The sequence below is a fragment of the Scophthalmus maximus genome, chromosome 3, assembly GCF_022379125.1.
Source record: "Scophthalmus maximus strain ysfricsl-2021 chromosome 3, ASM2237912v1, whole genome shotgun sequence".
Lineage (NCBI taxonomy): Eukaryota > Metazoa > Chordata > Actinopteri > Pleuronectiformes > Scophthalmidae > Scophthalmus > Scophthalmus maximus.
The window spans coordinates 20,475,116-20,496,704 of NC_061517.1; the positions used below are offsets into that span (position 1 = coordinate 20,475,116).

Here is a 21,589-nt window from a genome sequence, read left to right on the forward strand (position 1 = left end):
CTCAATATTAGGCAAAAACTTTTCCTGGTACAAGCATTTGAAAGAATGTCACTGAAGTTGGAGCACAGAGCTGGATTCAATTCAATTCAATACAATTTTATTTGTATAGCGCCATATCACAACATACATTATCTCAAGGCACTTGACATAGTGAGGTCAATATTACAATATTACAGGGAAAACCCAACAAATCCCACAATGAGCAAAGCACTTGGCGACGGTGGAGAGAAAAAATAAAAATTTTGATTTTTGGATTAAATTAGTGTAAGGCAATCATGTTCTGTGATTACAGCAATCTTGCCCTGGGCTTCTAAAAAATAAAAGGTGCACTGATCAGACACAACATCAGAACCAGTCAGCTGTTTCAGGTGAAGAAAGGATTCGTACCAACAGTTTGCACTCTCTCTTTTTTCAAACAGAGGCTCGCTGAACAACGTCCCCTGGTTCACGCTCTATCTTTTGTTCAGCGCCAGAATGTTTGACTACACTCACGTTGAGTTATGCACCACCAGTGCTTTTCAAACACTCGTCGTTTCCAGCTTTTCCAACAGCCTCTAAGTAGCTTTTCTGGACTGCCGCTCCCCAGACTCTTGGGCGATTTGCTTCGCGGCGTCTCCCACTGCATGTAAGGACGTTCGGATTTACCTGACGTGTGGAAAGATCAAGTTTACTGGGCAGGAAACATCAACTTGCCAATGGGAGTAGTTACGTGTAAAACAAGCTTCCAAATGTCCAAAGTGCATTGGCCCTTTTCGTTTTGCTGCTGCAGCACTCGTGCACTTGAACAACAACAACATGCGTGTGTCCTGATGCCTGCAGAGAGCATGAGATACAGATTTCTAGGTGAGGGTTGATTGGGTGCGGTCAAACTTCGTTTCACTCGCGCCTCCTCACCCACACTCAACCTCGAACGGCCCTGCTGCAGTGAAAAAGCCTTGAGAGCGTGTAGATATGGATTCTACAGGTTCAGGTGCAACTCAATATTGGGATATATTCTTAACATACTGTGCTACTCGCCGCCTGCCTCACATTTACTGGGATTTTTTCGAGTCTTGAGTCAATAATGTGAAGGTTGTTGGTGCAATTCAAAACTCAGTCAACATCGGACCGTACTGAAATTATTTGCGTGGGTATGAATTTTACATTTCTTTTTCTTTCTTTCTTTTTTTAAAATCAAGGCTCTCTGCTGTGTTATTATTTTTTTAGATATTCTTTTTTTCTCCACCACCTTAAAATAATAAAATAGTGAAAATGCAGCTGGAGGAGCAATACTCGTGGCGCCTGACTTCATTGAACAGGGGCAAATAATGGAAATACTGTCAATATTTCCTCTTCGTTTCAACCTGTTGGACATTTTTTAAGTAAGATTCACAATGTGTTTTAATGTAATCTTCTTGCCAAACCAATGTATGCGTTCAGTGCATTTTTAATGAAAAATGTGAAATGCACAAGATGTTTCGCAAATGTCATCTAGACTATGGTGTCATATGAATGAAGCAATATGACATTATAAACACCTCAGAGTTAAACAAATGTCACCACTTTTATAAAGGCTGCTGGTTGAAATCTGGACATGGGTCGCTGTTCAAAACCTTACATCTGGACAGCTCACACTGCTCGCAAAAAATAAACCAAAAGATATCGTGTACTGCGGGGACGAGAGGAGTGTCACGTCTTTGTTATTTAGAAAATATGCAAATAAATAAAAAATGTATATAAATAATCTATCCATCCATTCATCCATTTTCCATGGTGACAGCAGGCAAAATATTTCCTGTAAGTCCAGGCTTTAACTGCTGACTGTAAAAGGTTCAAATTTAACACATTTTTAATATTACAGCTCTCAAGAGAGGACCCTCCCTGTGGTCCCTAAAAAATGTATTCTGCTTGTCGCTTTAAAAAGGACAATTATACTGCCTTCCTTTTCTGACCCCGCCACCCCTCTGATTTAAAATTTTGTACCGTCACATTGTTTCCACACTGCCACCTTCCAGCTGTAGGGGCTACTGAATGATGTACAGTCCCATGTGTCCCACGGCTGAAGTACTGAGCAGGTGAACTGTATCAGTCGTCCGGTGGGAGCAGCAGGTCTGCGTTCGCCCGACGGGGTCCAGAGAGGGCGAGTCTCCGCCCCGCGTGTGGATTACAACTGTTCCCTCTCTTTCAGGTACTACTCCGATATCTCCCGTATGCCCGCCATCAGTGACCAGGACATGAGCGCCTACCTGGCCGAGCAGTCGCGCCTGCACCTCAGCCAGTTCAACAGCATGTCGGCGCTGCACGAGATCTACTCCTACATCATCAAGTACAAAGACGAGGTGGGTTCCCTTTACCCCCCCCCTCCCCCCTCTTGCCTTGACTAATGCCATGAGGTCATTTTAATTCAATTACCCTGACAAGCAGTCCACATTGATGCAGGCTGGAAGGTATTATCACCATTAGGATGCACATTAAGGCATGAGCTCAACACATTATGGACCTAATGGAGCCACATTGAATTTATGTGGCTTTTCTTCTTTTTTTTCTTCAACCAAAGACCCGCATGTACAGTATCTCACCGCTGATTACAACTTGACTTTTCTGCACATTTCTGTGTGCGGTTCATCTGACAAATCAATAGTTAGACTTTTTATTTAAAAATATGCTAATATGCTTTTCTTGCTGAGGGTTAAATGAGAAGATCAAAAGCTGCCGTTCTCCTCCCTGCACTTGAATTATGAGGCTTTTGTGGGGATTAAAGAAACAAGATTTGACGTGTTAATTATCGAGCCTTGGAAGTGCTGGTAGGCGGATTTTTTTTGATACCTTTTAGACAAAAGCCCGAAACTGTTTCCGGTCTCTGTGCTAAGCCAAGCTCACCATCTGCTGCAAGCCTGAGAATGTGGCGGTGCACGCACGAGAGTGGAATCAACGTTATCGTCTAACTCTGGGCAAAGAAAAAGAAGTGAAGAAGTGTATTCAACAAAATGTTGAACTGTTGTCGCGTTATGGTCGCGTGGTAGATTGAGACCGGCTGCTCATGTGTTTCCACGCAGAGCGCATGGTATACGGCAGGATTAAGTAGTTAAATAGTGTGTGTGTGTGTGTGTGTGTGTGTGTGTGTGTGTGTGTGTGTGTGTGTATAGTATACCCGCTAAATGTCCTATTTTAAGTGGGCCGATAATTTTGCCTTAAATCTGAACCATGCCCCGTCATCTATCCCATTAAGACTGAAATGACTGAGAGGGCCCCCACCCCCTGGCTATTTAATCTTTCCTCTATCTCCTCATCCCTTCTTCTCTCCTTTCCCCTGCCTCATTATCCTCCATCCGCTCCTTCCCTTTATTCTCCTCCCATGAGTCACTGCGGTTCATGTACACCCTCCTCCTCTTCCTCCTCCACCTCCTCCTCCTGGCTTCTGACGGACAGCCTTACGTCCTTTTCAACCTCTGCCTCCCCCAACTTTATCGTGCTTGTATGTCGCAAACGATAAGTTGTCTCATCCTCTCCCCCTCCCCTCCTTCCTCCTCTCCACCCCTCCGCCGGCGCAGTATTACAGTCGTTGCGCCGGCTGGCTGCAGGTGTCTCCATTCAAACCCAAACGCTCCCCATCATTACAGCCTATTATCCAGATGTAGGCAGCTGCGCGGTTGACGTCGCCTCGGAGCACATGCCCTGACCTCACACGCACACGCAAAAACACGCGCCCATCAGTAAGAGGAGATAAACGCACACATAAATACAGTCTTTTTACACATACGCATACTGTACCATCTGCTCTCGGCCTTGTTCATGCCCGCACATAATGAGATACCGACACACACACTCCCAGTGGCCATGGACATGTCATTGGGGACGTCCCACTCGCCCCCCGACACCTGCCCCGCCAACCCGGTCCCTGTTGGCAGCATCGCTTCAAAATGAAATCACTAACATTGAATCTGAGATTAGCAACAGAGCACTGTTTCTGCTAAAGCGTTGGAGTTTGCTGCCTGCAGCGGGACTGCAAGTACTGATGATCTTTCTCCATGTTTGTGTCCAGATCCTTTCAGCTCTGCAGAAGGACGAACAGTCGCGCAGACAGCGGCTACGCGGCAAGCTGGAGCAGGTGATCGACACCATGGCCCTGGCAAGCTGAGGGCCGTCGCGCGCCTCGGCTAGCGCGGAGAACTGGCCAGCCAACACGCCTTCCCCCCCCTTCGACGACCTTTGATGCCCGTGACATTTCGACCCTCGACGTTTGAAGTCCGTCGCCAATCGCCCTCACACGAAAAACGACCAACCGACGAGCAGCAGAAGAGACTGCCAGGACACAGGCACCGAGCAGCAGCAGCACACTGGAGAGACAGCGAGCGTTTGGAACTCTCAGGCGCCACAGGCTGGGTTGACTTTTTTTTGTTGTTGTTTTTCTGAGCCTCCAACCCTGCCACGAACCACCATACGAAATGCACCGTCGGCCTCGGAAGACGTGGTCCTCGGCTCAGGAGAGAGTTTATTTTCATCAAGGCCCTCGTCACATCCAGAGACCAGAGGGAGCAGCAGCCGGGTACTGTGTGGTGACCAACACCTCCAGCTGGATGCTGAGCTGCCATGCTACATAGGAAAGGTGCAGGTCAGCTACAACTAGTAGCTTTCCATGGCCAGGGCTACGGTTCTAAACTCTGGGCCAATGAAAATCCAGGATATACATTATCTCGATACTTTTCTCCTTTTCTCTTTTCCGTTGCCGTCCTCTGCAGAGAGGTCAGAGGTCAGGGACAGCTGCGGAGCGGCAGCCATGGAGCTGGTAGAGATTCGGCGTGTGTTGCTCAAAGACACTTTGGCAGGGCGGACGCTTAGCAACTGCAGAGCAACCGGGGGGGGGGGGACTTTGCAGGGAAACTCTTCCTCCAGTGCTGAGTCTCCAACTCTCTCTCGACCAGAACTCCACCACAGTCTGACAGCGGACATGTTCAGTTTCAAACCTGCCTCCTCTCCCCAGTGCTGTGCCACTTGTGTTACTGCTGAATTTGCACAACAAAGCTAAATCAAAAGAGAGAAGAGGATATATGAATATATATATAGATATACAGATATATAAATATGAACATTTTGTTTTTAAAACAAATGAGAAGTTGAATTTTTTTTTCTGGGGGGCAGGGGTTCATTTTAATGTACAAAAGATAAGTTCGAGAAGAGGTTTTCATATTTCCGAGATGAAAAATTAAGAAAAACACAAGGAAAAAGTCGTCCTGTGCCATGTTTTCCTTTGAATGTCGTTTAGTGCAAAGAGACTCTTCTTTTTCATTCAATGAAATGTGCTATCATGAAAAAGCTATCATGCTTACTGGACAAAAGTGAGAGTTTAAAAAAATAGGTAACTGGCAAAGATATACATAAATATATAAATATATGATTGCAGACACTTTCTGTATTTCATGAGGTCTCGGGGCGGCTGTGTGCAACATCTTTGGCTCTGAGGGCAGTGAAAGGACAAAGGATGTCCGGAAGTCAACCTGCGACCTAACCGACCTACAGCGCTCTTGTGTTTGTTTTGAAGGAAACCAAATACAGCTGATTTAGAAGTCACAGAAAAAAGGTGATTTTCTGCGGGGGGCCAGCCTCGTTGCCCTGTGGCGGCAGACCGCTCCAGAGGAATTAGGCCCCGCCATCTAAGTTGAACCCCGGCACGCCGTGCTGCTCTTCAACTTCTCCACCCTGTTTTATAGACACCCCTTCTCGTCTGAAACGTTCTTCTTGGATGTGCCATCGGCAACGAAGGCTAGTTTAGGTGTGAAACAGAAAGACAGTGAAACAGTGTTGTCTAATTTAGGCTTGTTTATTTTATTCTTTCAGTCTGCAGTGAATACGGTAAAAAAAAAAAAAGCTCAAGGTTCCATTTTTGAAATGTGAATGTGGTTTATGAAGCGATAATGAAATGTAGCTTGATTCATGTCAGTGTTTTTTTTGTACCAGTTGAAGGCCTTTTTTTTCTTTCTGTGGTTTTACAGGGGTATTGAAAAAAAAGTGAAGTAGGTGCTGCTCCGCATAAACTCGCAGTGCTTCGCAAAAACACGCATTCATCAACGACACATTCCTTTCTCCAATGACTGTAAAAGGGGTTACAAGACTAATAAAGAAGGTTAAAAAATACAGGAGAAATGTGTTAAACAAACCAGGGTTATGTATAAAGAATGTTGTCATTAATCCGGTGAGAAGCAGACCAGACACATCAACAGATAGATGAATTCAAGAAAAAGAAAAAAAACTCCTCTGTTTAATCCTGTTTGTCTCTTTTGAGGATAAAAAAAAAAAAATATGGAAGTAGGTTAAACTGCATTGAAGGCTTCTTTTACAACGATACGACTTTAAAGGAAACAGTTGCCAATGCCTCAAATCGTCATTTTCTTCCTCTTCAACAGTGCTTCCCTCAGGTTGTGTTTCCCTGTGGTGCAGAGCAGAGAGATCTCTCTCACCAGTTCACACTCGAGTCCTCGTCCCAGTTCAAATGGCACAGAGGTTGCAGAAACCTTGAAATCCAGGGCTGCTGCAAGAAGCCTGATGGGTTTTATTTAAAATCGGAACCTTTGAGTAATCTTAACCTCCTGCACTTACTCCGACAGTTTGAGAAAAGGAAAGTGAGATATGGCAGTTATTACTAACTTGCTTTCTTCAGTTTTTCTGTCTCGGCAGTAGATCATTATGACTGCAGTGAAGTGCTGCTCCTCAGTACAATCCGTCGCGGCAAAGGAAACTATAATATAATAAACTAAAGTATAATTTCCAACACAGTAGCAATCCGTCTGCCATGCGACCTGCTCACACTGCGTTCTCAATTTACATCGTCTCAAACCTATTTATATTGGAATAGATGCTAAATTTAAGCTAAGCTAACTCAATTTCTCTGAAGGCAAATTCGCATGGTAAAGAGTTTATTAAGTTAAAAATGTAATCTGGAAAACACCATTTATGAATTGAAATTAAAAGGACAGTGATACGTCCAACAATACATCTCGTTAGCTACTGCATATGACGTGATTACTTAGCTGACATGCTAAGATTAAAGTTGATAAGAGTGATTAATGAATTAAATGATATTTCCCAGCTATACCTTCAAAGCAATGAACAATATACAGTATATTCCCTACAGCTGGGACATCATCTTTGAAGTAAAAAGAAAAATCTGTTCTCTGTTGTTGCCCAAGAGTTTCAGACCTATGGCAGCCTCGGAATCCAATTCCACCTTTGTCCATATCACATATAAGGATGCTAACTATATATTTTTTCAAATAAAATTACCAGAGTTGGACCAACTGTCCTGCCACCAAACCAAACACATATTACTGCAGTCAAATGAAAGTTCTTAAATCTGACAAAAGTACCTTACCCTAGGATTAAGAAACCCTTTAAAATCAGTGGACATTTTATTGTTGTTCACACTAAGATGTCGTTTCCATCTGACAGCAAAACGTGTCTGGACAGAGTTGAACGTACTGTATGTGCTTCCATACTTGAACCACTGATCGACACAGGGTAAAATGAAAAAACATACAGGGCGGCTGAGCAAAGATTTTTTTTCATCCATATCAGGGGAGCAACTCAGCGAGGAGAGATTAACTTTGATCAAGCTGGTTCTCAGAACTTCCACAAAAAAGATTTCATGACTCAAAGCTCATTGAAGGTATTTTGTGTTTTCTTCATGACTGATGAATGGTGAAATTGAGATGTTACTTCCATGTACAGTCACGCATTCACACATTTTGTTCAATTTGAATGGACGACAGTCTAAGGAAGTAGACCACTGCATTGATGTTTGACCGCAATTCCCTTGCTCAATTGTTCTTTCGATGAAGACTTGTAAATTTTAAATGATTTCACTGATCTTGAAATAGTAATGAGGCTTATTAAGCCTCATTGATTACTTTGTAGGGTGTAAAAAAAAAAAAGGTTTAGAAAGATGGCAGGATAAGGCCCACTTGGTCTCTGGTGCTTTTGTCTCTGCGCTTTCTGCCTCACCTCTTGTTGGGGTAAAAGATGAAAAGACAGAGGAAAGTGCTTTTGAAGGCAACGTTACCGCTTCATTTTCCATTCTGTTGCATCTGTCGCATCCGGATTTTTCCACATAGAAAAAGACGGCGATGAGGGAGGGAGACGATCTCTCAGTGATTGACCGTAGGGCGGCTCCCTGGGCCTTGTCAGCCCCTTCCCGTACTGAAAACTATTTATTTTTCCATATAGTATGACTCAAGCTAGGTGGTAAAAAATTGGAATTGAAATAAATTTACATCTACAGTTTATTCACTAATGAGAATTAGTGCAGTACTTTGTGAAACATTCTCATATGCTTTCTTTCTGAGACTGAATTGAGAGTGGTAACTGTTTCTTGTTGGCATTTGCAAGTGCAGAGCTGGAGTCACGTTGTGTTTAGCCTAGCTTAGCATAAAATATGTAGCCTGACAGTTGGCCCGACTGTCAGGCTAATGAAAGAATTAGACCCGCCAACACTGCTAATAAGTTACACATTGTTTCTCATGTGTTTAACTTCAAACGGACAGAAATGTAAATTGAATTGTTCACGTAAGTTCATGATATGGAACGTGATTCAACATCAGCAAATCAGCTCCGAGCTATTCCACACTGGTAAACTCTTTTTCAGCGGCATGCTCGAGCTAAGCCAAAAACAGTTTGACTCCGGCTCTGTACTTAGCACTGAGACAAACAGACTCACAACTTTGATGTTGTTCTCATGTGACTTAAAAACAAAGTAAATTCACTTATTTTTTCCTTTTCAAAATGGTGTTAGGAAAAAGTTATATCAAAAAGGTTTATCAAGCTGGAGCTAGGAGACAGTTAGCTCAGTTTAGCATAAAAACGCAGAAGTGGGTTAAGCAGCTAGCTTGGTCCTGTTTGAAGGGGGAAAAGAAACATCCATTAAAAGATTTACTCGTGTGACTAAAGTTGACAAATGAACGTTATATTATATTGTTCATTTAACCCTTAACCAGAGGTGCTGGGCTAGCCAGCTTTCTGCTAAGATAAGCTAAGCTAACCGTATTCTGGTTCTAGCTTCATGTTCATTACAGTGCAATCCACTCAAGTGAATTAGGACATTTCCCAAGATGTCTATCAGAAATGTAATTATCGTTCATTATGGCGTGCGCCCTCCCAACAATACACCACCTCAGACCCATAACAACGTACAACCCCTAATACCCCTTTCATTCATCTGCCATTTCTGGTTTAATCCCCCTCAACTGCAAAAGCTCCAGCGTTCTTCATCCCTCCACTTCCAACTCTCCAGCATCATCACCTGCTGAGTTCACTTTGATTTGAGTGCATTTCAGAGGAGGATAGGACATGAAATATATCCACACAGAGATTAAGAGGAGAGAGGTAGAAAGGAGAAAGAAAAAAAATACCTTAGAGTTTTAATACTTTATGAATTCTGATACCTTTTTAAGAGTTTCAGACTTGAAGCTGCTGTGACAGGTTTTGGCTGTTTCATGCCCGTGTAAATATCCTGCTCTTTCCTATTTTGCAGATTTATTACGTGTAAATAGACACGCATCAAGGAGAGATTAAACATGTTTTTTGCTAAATCTGGCTCGTCTGATGTTTTTATCCCCCCCCCCCCCTCCGTCCCCTCCGTCCCTGTGTACCCTCAAAGTTGCGGATTTGAAAGTTGTAACAAGTTTTAGGTTTATCTCGAGTGCACGTGACCACAGGAGAACCCAAAAAAACAGATCAAAAGCAGCACATATGAGACCTGTTATTCTGCTCTATGTACTCTATGTGTTCTGGAAAAGCAACAGCCACTGCTTCTGTTTGATTTCCCCTCTGATTTATCACACTGACGATTCCACTCGCACTTGCTCCAACTTGTATTGGTGACTCGCGAACCCTCTGACTTTACATCGGCAGCGTTGAAACAAACTGCTTTACCACACCATCTGATGCAACATGAGCCCAATGCTGAACTGCAGGAAGTAAGACTGTTTATATTGATATCAGAGTGGTTAACAAAAGAGAAGTAACAAAGGAAGACAGACGGGTTGGTTGGGGGTTCATCCAACAGCAACATAACGAACCAAATTATTAGTAGGAAAGAACCAGACTGTGCCTTCAAACAATGGAGAACAGGCACAGCCACCAGACTTAAACCCCACGGAGACGCTTTGTATGGTGGCCAAGAGAGCTCGGCACACCACAACTTATGTAAACACATGCAAAGACGCAAAACAGAAGCAGAGCAGGGAGATGTCTTCATCAGTTTGACAACACACGCACTGCAGATACACACAACACAACCAAATAGACAAGTGTGCTTGAGGACGATGGAAGTGTTTCCAGGGGGACAAAAAAAAAGTGATGAACCTGTCTGGGACACAATCGTTGTTCAATGCTTTCTGACTATTGAAGTAATTGAAGTCGACTTCGAATAATTTCCATGGTAACTTGAAATGTCACAGAGCATTGAACAACGAGCGCGACGCAAAGTGACATTGATCCATGAGTGTCTCTGCTCACAAGTGGATTTCTATTTTCGGGGACTATCGAATGAGAGGGATTAAATGGGTCTTCGTCCTTCCCCTCCCGGAGCAAACGGTATCGAAACGGATCAAGTCCTGTTCCACACCGTCACGTCTCTGTCAGACTGTCCGTTTCCAGTCGGAAAAAAATGTAACATTGAAAAAGCGCCAGGCCCTCCCCTTGGGGCCGCGGGGATTTGACAGGCAACCCATCAGTCAAATTAAAAAGTCCATTATGAGGAGAGATTCAGACCCCCAGAGGGAACCTGACCTGGAAAATCACAGAAATCTTGCCTTTTGTTCTGAATTGGATTGACCCCTCTTTATTATCCTAAGTGCTTTATTCCACTCTCCTCCACCCGCGGTGCCGGTTCAGTCTCTTGTTTCCTCCTCTGCATGGTGAGGTCTCAAGCTGAGGACATCAATGATTTCTTTTGCATTTCTGGTCTTTTAGAGAGACGAGCTGAGAAACGTTCCTCCCCTCTTCCTCTCCTTTAATTTGCCTCTTGCAACTGGTTCCCTGTTGCAAGCACGTTGTCGCCGTGTTGATAGAGCCGCACGGTGCACACACAGTCACCGGCAGCAGGCAGCGTCGTCTCCCGTCGCCCGCAGCCCCCTCTTGTTTGGCTTTGTGTTCTTGTATCTCAGGGCATCTGATTACCATGTTTGAAGTGTGCTTGTTGGAGAAAAATCGCTCTCCCTCGCTTTTTTATTTTGCTCTTTTCTCTTTCTTTTTCTCCGTTCATGCCTGGGGCCTCGTCTGGCAATTCAATCACCCCCGACCACATTCTCGACACAAGCACTCGGCTGTCTTCGAAAGATGCCCCGGCGCAGAATAAGCGACAAAGTCACATTGGCTTGGGGCTCCACACACACACACACACACACACACAGACACCTCTGACTCTCAGCTGGGGATTAAACTGCGCTAAGACCCCCCTATGTCTCTGAGGAGAGGGTAACGGGGGGGGGGGGGAGACGTTAAGAGAAAAAGAGGATAGGAAAGAAGAGTGGAAATGGAAAGGAGGAAAGAGAGCTGACTTTGGTTGTCTCGGAGGAGGTGGGCGGTTAATACTGCCTGGCGCCGATCTCGCTCATTCTGTCGTTATGAAGCCCCAATAAATGACGACCGGCGGGGGAAATAAGATGATAGCGCAGAATCAGGGCAGCAGGCAGCGTCACGTCGGCCCTGGCCGCTCCCTCCCTGTCAGAGCTGAACAGAATGCAGCGCTAAACTGTGTTTCTGTGCTGGTGCAGGGCCCGACGTGCGGTGGGACACACCAAAAAGGAACAGTGAGCCTTGCACAATTCAAAGTAATCACAGGTCTTTCATCGCACGATAGTCCTCCAGCTCACACACCGTTCATCTGACGTGGTGGTCTTACCTCAAGATGTCAAACAATGGCTTTACACATGTGGACTAAATGGAGCTGGAATCTAGACATTCAATACTAATTCTATAATTTCCATATTTTACTTAGTTTCTCATGTGAATCCATATAAGTTGTTGCTCCATTAAGAAGATATCGTCCGATAGGTGTTAAAGGTGTTGTGGACATATTGTTGTGTCTGTCAGCTAAGGCTGTTATGCTTAACCTTTAGCCCCACCCCTTTTTGCCGAAATTATAATGTTGTTACTCCAAACAGCAAATGAGATGAAAACATTTTGACATGAGCAACAAGCACAGCAACCCAATCGTCAGTGATATTAGATCATTATATTCAATGCCTTTTGAACTGACAAAGCCAAAATAATGATTGACTTGTAGAATATCTGTGTGCGGTTACTGGTTTTAAGGCAACTGAAAGCACCTGGTGAAGTTTAGAGAAAGATGATGGGAGAAAAACTATGTACAGATGTCCATGTTCTGGAGAGGATATATTTTAATAACTAAACATTTAACAAAAATATAAAATCACAAAAATGTGTCTTATTCAGCTTGAGGAATCTCTGTGTGGCCCATAAATAAAATTAGTAAGGTACACAAGCTTTCTTTGCATATCATTTTGATATAAAAAAATCTAAACATGTAAACCAGAACAGAAATGCATGAAACTACAGGGATTTGAATCTGTAATCCATGCAAACCTCAAGACAGTCAGTGGGTCACCAAAGAGCTGGGAAAAAAAGTGTTCACACAACAGCTTGGTTTTTATGTATTTGTCTTATATTTATTTTCCCTCACTTAAAAATGTGTTGTATTGTCATGATTTGACAGTGATGATGCTCCAGGTCTACTATAACCATTTACAGGAAGGAATACATGGAAACATACACAGAGCTTTACAATGGGGAAATTGCACTTACAACAATGCAACATATTCACTGTTCTCCTTGGTCAAGTCTTTGCGCTCCACCACATTTTATCAGGTGTGGTTTGTAAAAGTATGATTCCATTCAACCAAGCCTGCAGCCCCCCTGGGGGAGCACAGGGAACGTTGAAAGGACGGTGAAAGCGGTGAATATGAGTCAAAAATCCTCATAGTTTTATTAAAATCTATCGTATAACTGCAGAACTTGCCTGATCATTTTTTTTTTCTCTCAAGCATCAAAGTAATCCAGTGATTGTTGACTTTACATGGGGATGCTGCAAACACAAACTGCTAATGGCTCATTTGTGTACTTAACTTGTAATTAACTTGTAACTCTCCCGATGGCTCTACTAATTAAGAACTGCAGGATAATTATTATGGGAGGGGATTAGGCGAGGTTATGTCATGTTATTTTATGTGATGTGATGTCATGTCATGTTAAAATCACACCAACTGCCTGAGAGAAATAAATCAAACCTGAACATAACTTACGTTTTTTCCTAAATTGGATGCAACTGTTAGTTGCGTCAAATTAAAGGTCATCTATAGAACTACTATGTTAAATGTGACTAAACATAGTATTAAAAAATGTCTGTGGTAAATTATTTGCCAAAACGTAGGCTTCATTAACAAATAAAAACGTAATCAAGTGATCTAATTGAGTGTTTCTCTGTGAATGGGATCTCTTGCAGACTGGAACGAAGTTCACATCTTGCTCTCACTGTATGTTTCCCAAAGTTTTACCAAATGACTCTCCGCCGCTACAACAGTAAAAAATAATAACGTTTTCATGCTTTGAGCCTGAGCACCATTAAGACTGACTTCACAGCACCAGGCCGGATCAGTGAATTCCAGAATAGCACCCATACGGCACTTCCTTAATGCTTGAGGTCTGATTAAAAGTGCCTCTCTGGCAAGCAGGCGGACGATAGACCAAACGTGGCATTAGGAATTCAGCTCGTGGTTCGCCGCCGACTATTTTCACCGGCCCCCGAAACCCCCCGCCTGCTTTGCTCCTCGTCATCCCTGCAGGGGCTCAATCCACCTTTCCTCTCGCTATAGCAGGCCGAGCTATGCGCACACTTTCATCTCCCCCCGTCTCAGCAGGATGGATGGATGCTTGGGAGAGCTGACAGAGGAGAACAAACCTGACTAGACAATCTAGTCATCTCAGAATCCCCCCCCCCTCTCGCCCCTCCATCCCCTTCTGTCACTTCTGTCATCCTTTTATCTCTCCCGACCTCTCATCTGCTCCCTCCCTCGCTCGCTGCCTCTCCACCAGCCGTGCTCCTGTGCTTTCTCTCCCTGTATCACTTTTGGCTCGGCTGCAGGCGGTGCGGCGGTATTGGAAGCAGCATGGGGCTTGAGGAGTCATCTGGTACTAAGCAGAGCTAAGCCCGGCTTCCGAAAAGCATCTTAGCGCTGTGGTCTGAAGAGGTTTACAAAGAGTATCAGGTGGGAAAGCAGTAAAGCTGGGCACTTGGCCTCAGACACCTCGGGGGGCTGAGATAATTGAGCTAACTATAATCTGATCTGAGGTGATTTTGGAGTCAAGTTGGACGCCGCACTGATTCAGTGCAGTATCCAAAGCACACAGTGGCTCGGGCTCAAAGCAGCGCGAGGTTCAAGAGCCGATGTCGGGTCAAATATTTGAGGGTGTGATGCTGCACTCATATAAACTGAGACACAACCAAACTTTATCGCAGTAGGCTAAAATCATAAAAAATATGAATAAGTAACAGCACTCAGATGAATTAAATTGCAACTGGAATACAACATAAAATGGAAATGTTGTTGATTTACATATTGGACAAGTTGCAAATATATTGATACTGTCTATTTAAGACAAAAATTTCCCAACAAACATAGTGTGTTTTTTATCCATCACAATTTCTGATCTTGCAGTACATGAGCTGTTGCTTCAATGCTTCCTTTCCAATCTCCTTTAGCTAAGGGTACACTGGACTTTCCTATGCAAAAGGAAAGGAGAAAAAGACACCCCACAATTCATTGCAGCGGCAATATTTAACGTGAGTTACTACGTAAGTAGAAGAAGAGTATGAATATGACCCAGACGGGACGCATGTCATCATTTAAGTTACTTTTGCATATGAAGCATTTACATCTGATGTCACACGACGGTAACACACTGAAAAATGCTGGATGGAGGCACTGCGTTTTTTTGTAGTCCATCTTTTTTTATTTTCTCTTTTTAATTATTGTATTTCACTGATTTTATTTATTTCTTCCCAATGATTTTTATGTTCTATGTAAAGCACTTTGATTTGCCTTGTTGGTGAAATGTGTTATTCAAATAAATTTGCTTTGTCTTCTGAAATGTGTAGTTTCAGAGTGGAGTCGGATTCTCTGAGCACCGCTGTCAGCTTTTCCTAAGTCCTATGAATCCTCCTCTACATCTTTCCTTGACCTCATGACGTTTTCCACTGAGGTCAAGGAATAGTAGATATGAAAAGACGATAGGAAGGACAATCCCAATGCACCCACACTGCTGAAACATCAACACTTTCAAGTCCTGTGTTATTTAGACCAGGTTCCACTGGTTCCAATGCATTCACTTATTCTGCCTTGTTATTCAAGGTTTCTTACCTTCTTTAAACAATGTCTAATTTCATTTTCTGCACAAGCCACTCAGGTGGCAGTTTATTAGGTACACCAAGCTATATATGCAGTCGAATACTACCACCTTTGCAGAGGAGCAATGTTTTGTGTTGCTTCAACTTTCAGGTCATTTGAAGGGATGTAGTTAAGGAGTTGTTGCTGATGAATTGTACTCTGTCATAGTAAGGGTGTTATTTAATATTCATTCATTCCTCATTGATATACTGTAGATGCGGTGAAGTAATATTTCAGAGCTGTTTTATAAGAAAGTCATAGCTCACCGTACCAAAGTAGCAGCATGTGTTCCAATTGATCTTACGCCTGGTTCCACCGCTGAGTATTTAGATCAATGTGTTCCATTTCTGTCAGACATCCATATAATATGTGCATGTCATAACTCAAATGAACTTTTGACCTTGACTCAGAGGAAAAAAACACCAAAGGCAATCAAGCAGAAAGCTGAAGTACTCTGAGTTGTTTTTGCTCTTGCACCGTAGTCCCACACGGTTACATAATATGAAACAGTGACTGACAGTTTCAAAAATGTTTTCTATGTCTTTTGATGAAGAAGATGTGTTTCCAGTCCCTGTGTTTTCGCTCTCTGTGTTTTTATTCTAATCCCTTCCCTGCATTTGCCAAATTCTCCCCAGTTGCTTCCTCTGATACGTAAAGGTGACACCAGCGGCCCGTTTCACTTTACAGGCATTTCACGATTTAAGTGGCACGGGCCGAGGGTTGGCCGTGTCTCCGTGCCCATGGCACATCCTGGTGAGAGTCAAGGTCAAGGAAGTGCAGAGCTCTATGTGACACTATAATTACCGTACTTAAGATTTTTAGGTAAGGGCCCCCGAAACATCATCAAGACTTCTTTAACTGTTGTTCTGTACGATTAAAAGCAGTCTGACGTTTTCATAGGCCGTACAGTTTTAGGAGCCATATGGAGCGGAGGGTAGCAGACGGCTGATGAGCGTAACTCTCTCTGCATACAGAGCTGATTTGACTGCCTCAGATAAGGTCAAGCCACTCAGAGTGTTTAAGTCCCTGTGATTACTATGCACTTCAGCACCCCCTTCGAACCAGACCCACCAGGCTCAGACAGGCAAGATGTCTGCTAAACACATGATTTATTCATGTATATATTTTTCATTTTGTTTTTTTAACTCGCAAAGAAACATGTATATATATATATACATATATATAAACATATATATTAAGCATTTTATCACAGAAGTGTTACATTTGCTGCAAATATTAGTATACCCAATATCAACCGTGTGCATAGATTGAATTCATACAATCTCTCCAGGCGTGACTGAGCGAGTGCTAGTTGGTAGCTATGAATAGGCAGCAGCAAGCGTTGGTTTGTGGAACTGACGATACAGCCACACTTCCATCCATCCTAATGAAGGGGTGCATTCTTTGGTTTATGAATGCCAAGGCCATTTGAATGACAATGATAAAGGGAGGAAAACAAAGTCCTTACAGGCAAGTCTCACCACTTGACAGCCATCTTGGCAACACCACCGACTTATTTGCGACTTAAGAGACCAAGTTCCTCTCTAGGTTAACTGAATGAGGAGAGAGGCGCAACTGCACCTACAATGGACCACCAGGAAATAACAACTTCACCTATAGAATCACTGGACAAAAGGTTGTCGACTTTGCCCCTAAATAAGGTTAAAAAACGCTTTTCAAACCTCTAAAATACAATTGTTGTTTATGTAGGGAGGAGGGGTGGGAAAAATCCGAGGACCATTTTTGGGGTTATGGACTATCGTTTCAGGGTTCTTAACAAGTGCTTTAACGTTTTCTGACGTCTCTAAACAAATGAATACTTGCAGATATCAAAATAAAGCTAAAAGCATGCTTTGTTTTGGAACAATGATAAGTGGAACAACGGTGAGAGTAAAAAAAAAAATGTATATATGTCTTTCAGTTTTCAAATGTTGGACAAAAAAGGTAATTTTGACAACATCATGTTGGCCTCTTGAAGAAACTGTAGACTAAATGATGAAATAAAGAAGTATCCAATGGACTGATATTAATGCTACCTTCCAATATACCTCGGAACTTGGATTGCTGAACCCGGATGTCTGGGTGGTAAGGGGCGTTCAAGTTGCAATTTCCGACTTGGAGATTAGTAATTCCGAGTTCAAAGTTATACTGGAACAATGAACCTGACTTCCGAGCTCGGAGCTCCGAGTTTTAATGGATCGCAGGGTAGGCGGCATCAGATGTAAATGCTTTATGGGAAACAATAACTTACGTGATGACGTGCAAATCTTCTGGGTAATATTCATACTCTTCTTCTTCTTCTACTTCTGCTTCGGATGGCTTGTCACATTGAATATCGCTGCCGCAAAGAAATGTGAGGCGTCTATTTTGCTCCGTTCCTTTCGCATAGGAAAGTCCAGTTCACCCTATGAGATGAGATGAGATGAGATTCAACTTTATTGTCATTACACATATACAAGTATAGAGTAACGAAATGAGGTTTGGCATCTCACCAGAAGTGCAATAAGCAGATAGTGCAAGAGTCTGTGCTATGTACAAAAGTAATTACAGAATTTACAGATAGGATTAATGGGATGCTATAAATATAAATAAATACTATAAATATAAGTATAAGTGTATTCTACAGACTATAATATACAGATTAAGGTGCAGTGAACATGCTATGCTAGGTAACAGATAATATACAGAATATACAGAATATGGACAAATGTACAGGTCGATAACTTATTGAGGTGATATGAACATACTATACAGATTTAGTTGCAGTGGACAATAATACAGGTGGATGAGAGATGTGTGTGTGTGTGACCAGGAGGAGTGGTGGGGGGATGATGGGTGTGAGGAGATATGCAGGGGCAGGGGGGTCAGCGGGGGGCAGAGTTCGGAAGGGAGACAGAGTTCAGAGTTCGGGGGGCAGAGTTCAATAGAGAAACAGCTCTGGGGAAAAAGCTGTTCTTCAGTCTGCTGGTTCTGGTCCGAAGGCTTCTGTAGCGCCTACCAGAGGGCAAGAGGACAAACAGTTCCTCTATGCTAAAGGAAAAAGGAAAGGAATAATTGGAGCACCTTTCCTATGCATTGAGAGAATCCGAACAGCTCTTATCATGGCTGCCGATGAAATACTTCCGGGTCACGTCAAGATTTAGGAACCTTCCTCAGCAAATTTGACGATTCGACCGCACCCCACGATCTTTACTCTCAGCTTCAATTAAAGGGATAGTTCAGTGATTTTGAAGTGGGGTTGTATGAGCTACTTATGCACAGTTAATATGTGACCTCGTGGAGAGGGTGATCAGCGATGTCATTTAACGGAGTTTGGAGGGAAAGTGGAAGTAGCGTAAGTCACAGTCCCACTGTTGCAGAGGGGACCCGGCGAAAAACGTCTTTTTCGCCACATTTTTAAATGCTTACCTTAATAAAAAAAAAAAAAAATCCGTTCAATTGTAGAGACGTATTTTTTTTTGCGGAAAACTCAAGCAGTGAAAAAAATACATCCTTGGCGTACAATTGAACGGATATACTCCAAACACCGTTAAATGACATCGCTGATCACCCTCTCCACGAGGTCACATATTAACTGTGCATGAGTAGCTCATACAACCCCACTTCAAAATCACTGAACTATCCCTTTAAGGTCTTCTGTCCAGCCAATAACAGGGAGGGCATGATTCGCCAAATCCCCGCAGCTGTGCCAATCAAGCCCACCTGGCGCTGCTCCGGCAGCTGAGAGCCAGAACCACGCTCGCCTCCACCAAGGTAAGACAGCTCGCTGCGACGTAGCCTTTTTCAATGTCTAATGCTGGCTCGTTGAGTTGTGCTACAGGACGTCGGGCTAACTGCTTAATCCTTTGCTAATTGCTAAGCTAATGGCGGTGTGTGTCGGTACAGTGAGGTGGATTAGCTAATCAGCTGTTCTCCATGGATCCATAGGCTTGTGACCAACACTCGCTTGTCCGCGCAGCTGATTTAGTGATGTCACCGACTGAAGCCTGTACTGATGGCTACGGACGCTTATGGGTGAAGATGAATCTCGCATTGAAGCACAGAGGTATGTACACAACACGCAACATTATATGGTTCCGCATCACTCGCTCCAGAGAAAGAACGAGGCGAAAATTGACATCAAATCTGAGCACAACTGCGAAAGCCCAGTAATTTCATTGTGAATCTTTATCCTAAATATCTTTGTAGTCTTTATTGTTACAACTGCCTCTGGAAATTTGGTGGTGGGATAATTCCAAGAGACATGTCCTAATTTGCTGTATTTTAGCTGATCTGCACTGGGTGATTATAGAAACAATTTGCAGATTAGCTTGGAGATTTGTGTTAGAGCATCACCAAGCTATAGATTCAGCATCTTTAGTTAAGGAGCTCCTGGTTCCTTATGAGCCCAATGGCAGACAGGAATCCTTATGCAGCATTCCTTCTTCTATTTAAAAAAATCGGGGGCCAAAAATCCAAAACCAGGTGTGATGACACGTTCACCGGTTCACCGTACATGAATAAGAAGAGTGAAGAAGAGCCACAGCGGCGGACGTTCCGCAGCCGTTCCTCTCTCAAACCTGGTAGAGCAGAAATGAATGGTGTTGTATTTCCGGTAGCTTGTTGCCACACCATTACTTCTGACATCTGAAAAGTAAGTGCATACACATTTCCCACAGAAATCCAGTCAGCGGTGGAGGTAAAAATAATGCATTATTTGTGGGACTTCGCGAGAATAGACAGGTTACTTTAGGATTTGCACGGAGGAACGCGAGTGTCTCAGAATTAGTAGATAAAGCATTTTTACAATGAATTGATTAATATGAATGAATAGACCTAATTCATTCAGTGTATGATATTTTAATGGGCAACAAAATGAGGAATTATTAAAATAATTTACAAGTCGTCAACATTGTAAAAAGACATGAGTGAGTTCATGAATAAATAATGGAATGTTAAAAATCTATTTGAACATGCTGTTTAAAAAAGAGAAATAACTTTGTGATGCACAAATTAAAATTAGGACTTATCAAGGTCGAGGTAGATGAGACCTCAAAGCACATTTATGGCCATAAGTCAAGCATTCAAATGCTACATTTGACAACATAGACTTGATGTCTTTTTTAATTCCCTCAAAGTTTTCATCATTATATGTCTTATGAGTCTGGAAAGACATGAACTACAACTTGACATGCTGTCTGAGGCATAGAGCCACAAAGTCGCAGTTCTAGCTATATTTTTTAGAGCTGCAACAGTTAATCGATTAGTAATCGACTACTAAATGATCAATAGTAATTTTTATGACAAAAGTTAAAATTCTATCATTTAAGCTTCTTAAATGTGAATATTTTCTGCTTTCTTTGCTCCTCTGACAGTAAACTGAAGATCTTTGGTGTGTGGCCAAAAGAAAACATCATCTTGGGGTTTGGGAAATGTGGTCGTCATTTTTCACCATTTTATGGACCAAGCAACTAATTGATTAGTCAAGAAAATAATTGTTAGTTGCAGCCCTAATATTTTTGTATTTAGTAGCAAACAGACTTGGTACATTCAATGGTTTGCAAACAAATGAAACAAGCTTATGTCCTCAACTGAAATGTGGTCATCTGTCAGAGAAGATGGCAGCATGCAGAGGAGAAAACACACTATTCCAGCCTGTTGGAGTTCACTTCTCCTCCTGTTTTCTTGGAGGAAGATTGAGACCTGCATTTTGTAGCTTACTGTAGCAGATGAGACAAACCACTCCTTAGTTCGCTTATCTACAGAGAGTATGTGCACACAGCGGAGCAGCACAATCCAAGGCAGGGCAAAGGAGAGTGTTGTTGTGAGATGACTTCACCGCACCAGACAAGGTCAAGACACCGAGGGTCCGTATGTGTCGCATTGATTATCAGACACGCCGCACGAAGGTACGGCCAACCAGCCCTAACCACTCGCAAGCCGGCAAACGACACAGATAAAGACAGACAGGAGAAACGCTGCTTGGTGCTTAGCAGACAGGTGTGGCTGTCAAGCACAATGGGTAAAGACGGCGAGTCTGTCAGACACAATGCAAGCAAGGCAAACGAAACACGAGACAGGTAGACAATTCTCCCTCACAAAAAAGGAAGTGCCGATAGACGGGGAAAGGGGAGAAACAAAACCGACTGACAGGCTGGCTGACAGGTGGGTGGATG

At 43.0% G+C, this 21,589-nt stretch overlaps 1 protein-coding gene and 1 long non-coding RNA gene across 3 annotated transcripts in view; both read left to right on the forward strand.

Annotated features, from left to right (window-relative positions):
• The window catches only part of LOC118317107 (plexin-A1-like), a 238,660-nt gene extending 229,103 nt beyond the window's left edge, over window positions 1-9,557 (forward strand). For both annotated transcript variants that reach the window (XM_035645565.2, XM_035645566.2), the window contains exons 32-33: window positions 2,168-2,318; window positions 4,022-9,557. In XM_035645565.2, coding sequence (XP_035501458.2) covers window positions 2,168-2,318; window positions 4,022-4,117 — 247 coding nt within the window. In that variant the 3' untranslated portion in view covers window positions 4,118-9,557. The remainder of the gene's footprint in view (window positions 1-2,167; window positions 2,319-4,021) is intronic.
• A 9,489-nt stretch (window positions 9,558-19,046) lies between these two features.
• Window positions 19,047-21,589, forward strand: part of LOC118316897 — a 94,736-nt gene continuing 92,193 nt past the window's right edge. Inside the window, exons 1-2 of the long non-coding RNA XR_004795284.2 lie at window positions 19,047-19,187; window positions 19,362-19,479. This is a non-coding gene — a long non-coding RNA (uncharacterized LOC118316897). The remainder of the gene's footprint in view (window positions 19,188-19,361; window positions 19,480-21,589) is intronic.